The sequence below is a fragment of the Nematolebias whitei genome, chromosome 6, assembly GCF_014905685.2.
Source record: "Nematolebias whitei isolate Nwh7 chromosome 6, NemWhi1, whole genome shotgun sequence".
Classification (NCBI taxonomy): domain Eukaryota; kingdom Metazoa; phylum Chordata; class Actinopteri; order Cyprinodontiformes; family Rivulidae; genus Nematolebias; species Nematolebias whitei.
Window position 1 is genome coordinate 22,469,034 of NC_056503.1, and position 7,589 is coordinate 22,476,622.

At 40.7% G+C, this 7,589-nt stretch overlaps 1 protein-coding gene across 1 annotated transcript in view; it reads right to left on the reverse strand.

Moving 5' to 3' along the window:
- Nucleotides 1-3,390: 3,390 nt before the first annotated feature.
- Nucleotides 3,391-7,589, reverse strand: part of kcnj5 (potassium inwardly rectifying channel subfamily J member 5) — a 51,694-nt gene continuing 47,495 nt past the window's right edge. Inside the window, exon 4 of the mRNA XM_037678110.1 lies at nt 3,391-4,034. Within this exon, the coding sequence (XP_037534038.1) occupies nt 3,649-4,034 (386 nt within the window). The 3' untranslated portion in view covers nt 3,391-3,648. The remainder of the gene's footprint in view (nt 4,035-7,589) is intronic.

Consider the following 7,589-nt stretch of genomic DNA (forward strand, 5'->3'; position numbering starts at 1 on the left):
CAGCAATTTCTGAAGAAAAGCTATTGTCTCTCTTTGGTATGCCCAAAATAGAATGTATTTAAACTTCTAGTTCAGAGTTTTGGGAAGATCCTTCAGACCTGGGCGGCTGTGGCTGAGTGGTTAGAGCAGTCATCCTCCAATGCAAGAGTTGGGGGTTCAAATCCACCAGTAGTCACATGCCGAAGTGTCCCTGGGCAAGACACTGAACCCCTCATTGCCACCCATGTGTGTCCCATTGGTGTATGAATGTGATAAAGCTCTGATTAGTCTCTTTAGAATGACTTGTTCCATTAGCTTTGTAGAGATCTAGCAGAGTGCTGTATGAATGGGTAGATGAGGACACAGATTGTAGTGTAAAGCGCTTTGAGTGTCTTCATGAGACAGAAAGGCGCTATATAAGTACAGTCCATTTACCATTTACCTCCGGACCATTCAGATCCAGTAAATGAAAATGTCTTGTTTTTAGCTCGTCTCCTGGTCTTCAAACATGGAGTTTTTTTTTCTAATCAAATTTTCATTTTTAAATTTTGTTTTTCTTCATATTTATTCACCTCTGCCCATAATAGAACTGCTAGTTTAAAAAATGGTTTTCATCTGTACTGACATGGAAATACGAGTGAGCTGCAGGTGTATGCTACACCTGCTAATTACTTCCTGCCTTCGGATAAACCAACAGCAGTTGACCGCTGTCAGTAATGGAGCGTCTGATTCTGCAGCCTGCATGCATGTGAAACAGCTTCTCCAGGCTAAATGCTGACTTCTGCACATGCCAAGTGAGTGTTTACTCTTTACATCCAAACTAAAACAATTTTGTCAGTCGAGATGAGAGGTGGGACGCTGCAGCAACTCTGGTCGAGGAAGGCGTACCTCTGTCGGGATGAGTTGAACTTTTGCCTGTAGATTCTTTCAGAGGCTCTCAAAAAAAAAAAGCACCACCTAGTGAGCTAAAATAAAAAAACAAAAGTTTAGTAACAAAGTTTAAAACAAAAGGCATTACGGATAGGAATGCATTATTTTATGATCTTATAAATGTTGGATTAAAAGTTGTATCTCGTTTACTTTAATGTGGATGATTGTTTCCTCGGCCTCAAGAGCACGGCAGTGTAGTAAAGTTTGGGATTGTGCTGAGGTTTCTAAATTTATTTTTCATGACAAGATGCATGGCATTGCCAGATTTTAGGTCAAATAATTGCAAACCTGTGGTTTTATCCCAAAGCTTGTAGGGAAAATAGTAAATGTCTTCACAGTTGATCCAGCAATAGCTAATATAATTAGCCACTGTTTTGAGTTAATGTTGCATCCCTTATAAGGGATATATTGTATAATCCACTCACACGTACAGTGGGTTTATTCGTGCAAACATTGCAGAAAAAGACATTATGTTTTGGCCATATTATGTTTATTCCCATGAGAACACGCAGAAAACAAACATCATCCCAGGAATGAACGGTAATCTCTGCCTCTCTCTTCACCAACAAATGGTTTGACAGTTTACACACAGTCACGTGCTGCAATGTGATGGTTCAAAAAGAGAGAGGATGAGCGTACATCAAAAAACAGAACTGGGACCTGGACGTTTAAAGAGAAAGTTTAGGTTTTTTGAAGTGTGGTTCTGTAGAAAGGTTAGCAAACAATAAACATCTTACCTGCTGTAGACAGTTCTCTGATCTCAGTTTGGAGAAAGAAAAGTTGATTCTGAGCAGGCTGATGAGCTAATGGCTAGTTAGAGTAGGGTCAACTCCAAACTCATTGCTCATACAAACCCTGGTTTGTACACATTTCCACTGCTGTCAGTTTTATGTTAAAGGCTTACTGGGAGGATTTTGGCTGAAATATTCTGAAAAGTCCTTCAGGCTACACTGGAAGTGCTACAGCTAACTGCTGCTGCCACTCTTTGAAATTGCAAATAACCTTCAAATTCCTTCTAAACAACATTTTAAGATGGAAGCAATTCATCTTGGCCTTTAGTCCCTTCCGACCAGCCATTAGCTCATCAGTCTAATCAGAAAAATCACCATTTCTCTCAACAGAAGTTGTTAAAATTTTTCAACCACTAAGATAAACACGACTCTACACAAATTGACTTCAAAAGATCTGAACTGTTTTTTCTGGTATCTAAAATATACTTCTGTTATATGATAGGTTGAGGATGACCTGTTAATGTTTATTGAAGAATTGTCTTAACTCGCATGCCTAAAAAGTACCCTGTTGTTATTTTTACTGTGTTAAATGTACTCAACAAAGAGGGAGTAAGGCTTAATTCATGCACGCCTGCTGTGTGTTTTAAATAAAATAAAATGTATCGTAGGTCACAACAATTATGATTAATGTCAAGTAAAAACCCAGGAGTGGTTTTCTGAACAGAACCAAAGTGCATATTTGGACAAAATGTGTTGGACTTCATAAGGCATAAAGGAAGAGTGATGTTTAAATGAGCAATTAAAAAAAAAGAAAAGCAAACGAGTTATTCAGATAGTTTTCCTCTTGAGATAAAACACTTTATCTCAATACCAAAGCTCTTATTTCTTTAAATGTTGACATTTACAGTAAAATAAACCTTAAATGAAACACGTTTTTTTATATTGCTGGTTAAGCATTTAAAATGTTCATATACTGTATAAGGTGTATAAAAAGGGAGAATTTCAACTTGAAGGTGAGCATAAATTTTTAATATCTGAATACATTTGATTGCCTCTTTAACCAGAACTGACATGCTTCAGCCAGCAGCAGAAGCTTGATGTTGGGGGGGCTCAATATGGCTGCCCCCCTTCAGAGGAATTTGTGCTTTATGCTCCAAGGAACAGAGACTTGAATTTAATGTTTCAGTTTGTGCAGAGGGAAATACAAAAAAATCACTAATGAGCCCAAAAGTTTTCAAAAGAGTCAAGTCAGTAGCTTATATGGAATTTGTCTATTTTTACTGGTAAAGTCCTAAAAGAGCAAATATAAAAAGGTTTACTATCAGTTTTTTTAGGGTGAAGACTCCCAGTGTGTGCATGATATTTGGAACAAACAACCGAAAATCAAAGAAAACTAAACTGGAACCTGGATGACACACAGCTCCTTTCCCGCAAACAAGAAATCCCATCTTTTACATCCCAGCTGTAGAGAATTCTGACGTGGATTAACAATGCTGACACAAACAGGAAACTATAACTGACCACATTTAAGGGAATAAATTGAAGCAAGATTCGATTACTGTATGCAAGCTGCTGTCGCGTTATGAGGCTGCTTAAACAGTACTTCTCATTGGGAGTTAAATAAGGCTGAGTTAATGCACACTAAAACGAGAATATTGGAGTATCCATAATAAGCCAATGGTGAGCTGTCAGGGCTACCGGGTTTAGCTCAAGTTTACGTAATAAAACTAAAAGCTATGAGTCAGCGCAGTAAGTGGTCATTGTGAATATAAAAAGACGATCTGAAACCTTGAAGAGTAAATACAGATATTGTACATGTGCGTATCTGTATGCATACTTATTAGCCTACCAAACCAATCTAAGCTATAGATGGACACTCTCATAGAGGAATATTGCATGAGTCAGAAGGCTTCTGTCTCCTGGAGCTGCACTGGAACAAGATGGCCATTGATTCAAAGAAGCATTCTACCATTCAGTCTTTCATGGGGTTTTTGGCTGATTTGGCCCTTCAGTCAGGAAGTGCATCAACCAGAGGCTGCTCCCCCAGAGCAGCAGCTGAGCCATTGTTCTCTCCTCTGTCACTCCCTAAACCCCTCTCCCTGTTCGCCTCATCCTGGCTTAGTGGATCCAGTGTTGACAGGCGGTCCAGGTGGTCAAAAGTAAGAGTTTTGGGCTCAGGGCTTAGGAGTGGAAGCTGAGGCAAAAGTGGCTCATCCCGAAACTCAGTGGCTAGCTCCTTGGCGCTGCAGGTGGGCGTGTTGGTCTCGTAGATTTCGTGGAAGTTGTTGTAGTCCACCTCGTAGAAGCCCTTCTCCAGAGATAGAACGGGTGTGAAGCGGTAGCCCCACAGCACCTCAGTGTCCAGGTAGGAGCTCCGAGCCTGACATGTCATACCTGTCACAGATATGGACCGCCATTTGTGTTTGGAGGTACCACATTCACACAGGGGATGGAAAAAGACGAGCACAGACAGACAAACGCACAATGAAGGAGAAACAAAGGAAAGAACAGGACAGTAAATGTTAATTACTTGTGTTTAGACAACAAGTGCACACAGAAAGATCTAAGTATCACCCAGAACCTGTCAAACACTCCCGCCATGTCTGCAGAGTCTGAATTAACAGATAGGAGTGGTGATAGACGATGATGTTTCTGGAATTCTGCTTTAGAACACCAAGATAAATCTCAGTGTCTGACCATTTATTTATTTACAGTCTGAACAAGACATTGTGATCTGATCATTGTAAGAACTTTCAACTAGAACACTGAACCCTGAGGTGTGCTCAGTCTGCTGCTTTACACCGATGACTCAGACTGTGCAACAAGGCACAACCCCAATCAGATCATCAGGTCTGCTGATCTGACGAGGATCACTCTGATCTGTAAGAAGTCGCTGCACAGACTGGAGATATAACAGGTAAAAGTACGGTGGAACATAAGCAACCTTTCTTTGAAAATGGCTAAAACTTAAGTAAAGGTTCAACAAAGTTCAGTCAGGTCATCTGGACAGTTTCTTTTCGTTGAAACGTTTCATCTTTCATTGAAAACACTTCATCAGTCCAAAGAGTCACAACAAACTCAGTCCCATAGGTAGAACACTCACATAGTGGGACATCCAGTTTGTTGGTGATAAGATGGTTTTGAAAAATGAAACGTTTCAACAACAACAACAAAAAAACGTTCAGAGGACCTGACTTAACTTTGTTGGATTTTATACCTGGATTAGTGAGCATGAACTTTGATGTTTTGAACCATGGCTGCCTCAGACGAGTGACGGGGGAGAGGGTGGACTCCAGAAACCATGAGCTATGTTTATACTGTATGGACATAAGTTGTAATGGTTGTTTTTGCCTGCTCCTCATCTGATTCTGCTCTGCCTCTTTGATCACGGTAACAACCTCCTCTTCAGTCTATGACCACGACTCTGGGATTAAGTTTTTGGATTTTGAATCTGGACCTCTGCCTTCCTGTTCATGACCCCTGCTCTGTCAACCGGACCCCGTTATTGGATTTGCCCCTCAAACCACGTTATTGCAGCTGCTCTGCACAAGACCAGTGACGTCATCGCTGCAGACTTGACAGGTGACTCTCCATCTGCCTGTGAAGACTGTCAACTCAGCTGATCCTGACTTTGCTCCCACAGCCTATAATAACTAAAAACTGTTCTTGTTTTTGCACTCCTGTGTCTGGCTATTTTGAATCCAAAACCCTGGTTCTTGGCATAAGTAATCAGATTAAACGGCCATTTGGAATAAAAATGTGTCATGTAAACACCCCATTTGAATTATTTTTGTTGATTCAGCTCGATCCGAAAAAATTTGTAATCAGAATGAGATGAGTGGTTTATGCTGATTCATAATCTGAACAGTGTGCTTGTAAACACCTAATCTGTTCAGTTTTTTTCTGACTGTGGAAAACTGACCTGACTGCGCATGTGTGACCTATGTCTACCTCATTTTTCAGCCTGGCTAGATGATAACTAGCGGGTTAAATTAAACGGGTCAGTGAGCAACACATTTCTACTAGAAACTTCGAAAGAGCTCAAAATGATCTGTATTACCTGTAGCTCAATCAGGGAGTGCAGTGACGTCTCCACCGTCATTAAAACCTGGCACGGGTCCATTTTGGGCGCTCAGGATTGATTACGTTCATCACGGAAGTAGTACTTCTTTGTTTTATTTTTTTAAGGAGTGTTTACCACTCTGTGCATGTCAGTACATCTATTCTGAATAAAAGCCCGCTGCATGTAAACGCTCGTCGTGAACGGATTGTGCTCATGTAAACGATACATTTGAATTATTTAATCTGAAAACATTTCAATCCGGTCAAATAATTTTGCACATGTAAACAAAGCTACTGATACTAGCAATCACAGCATTGTAAGAGGGGGACAGTTGAACACGGAGGCCTCCACCCCTGTTTAATGATGGACGGTTTATTTTCACAAAGATGGCCTCCTTTACTCCTCTCTCAAACCATCGTTCCTCTCTGTCCAGGATGTGAACATCTTCATCCCTGAAAGAGTGACCGCTGGCCTGGAGATGAGTGTAGACCACAGAATCCTGGCCTGATGATGTTGATCTTCTGTGCTGGGCCATCCTTTTGGCCAGTGGCTGCTTAGTTTCCCTGATGTAAGACTGGTCACCCTCCTGACACTGAACAGCATACACAATATTACTCTGTTTGTGGAAAACAAACGTCTCAGCTTCTCTGAACATATGGAATGACCACTGGTCTGGGTCTGGGTTCCTCCTTTTCACCTGATGGCTGACTGGAGTCCTGTTTGGGTTTCTTCTCTGCTTTCAGGAAGGCCCAGTTATGATATCCACATTGCTCCATGGCCAGTCCTTACTGTACTTTACTGTTTAGACAGGCCCTGGAGTAATGTGGATATCCTAATTGGGGCCAAAGAGAAGAAACCCAAACAGGAAAACTCAAAGACAATATCACCTATCATTATCATTTGAATCAATTAAATGTCACTTTCAAGTTGTGGTTTTGTACATGAGTTATTTCTTCAAAAAGACCTTGGCTAATGTTGTTCCACATGTGCCTTACACTCATTCATAAAGCAGGAATCAGAGCATCACTAAAGGTCCAAACATGTTCTGTTCTGGTTTCTGGGACCAGTTTCTCTGAGAGAATCAACTCTCCTGCAGGGAAAACTTTGTGTTTTCACTGAGAAAGCTGAAGAACCAGAGTTGATATAGTTCTACAGACAAGAGGCTCAATATCAATTGCTTTTCTTGTCATGTAAAAATTTGCACCCAGAAGGAATAATTTAATCTGTCATACCTTCACATTTTTTGCTGAAAGCATCATTAATGAAACAGAACATTTTAATCACTCTTTAGCCCTTAGCATTATAGTTAATCTTAAAATAATTTGATAAACTGCATTATTTACAAAGAGCATGATACATTTTGATCAAGCACTTGTGTCTTTCTTTCATTTGTTATAGTTGCACTGTGTAATGTTGACACCTGTTTTTCTCTGAAGTTCACATGTACTAAACACTGACTAAGTTCAGCATGCATTCCTGCCGCTGACGTTCCTTCAGTGAGGTTCCAGAAACAGCAATGCTCAGTGGTTGTCAGTACAAAGGTCAGAGGCCTGACAAATTGTTTAAAAATCACTGAGCTTCCCAAAATCTCTGGATGAAAGTATGATCCTCTGTGCAGAACACTTTCATTTGTTCAATGTTTAAACTTGTAGGTGCCAAAGCTGCAGAATGGGTCTGACCGCTGGACTGAGTTGTGGAGATGTTCTGTTTAAATCCACTTGGAGCAGATAGAGTGGACCAATACAGAAAACTGAGGAGGAGAGACAAAAACTGGGATATTTTCGCCACATGGTAGGATCTATTTAAGCAGTTCTGTGGTGAGTGTGTGTGTGTGTGTGTGTGTGTTTGTGTGTGTGTGTGTGTGTGTGTGTGTGTGTGTGTGTGTG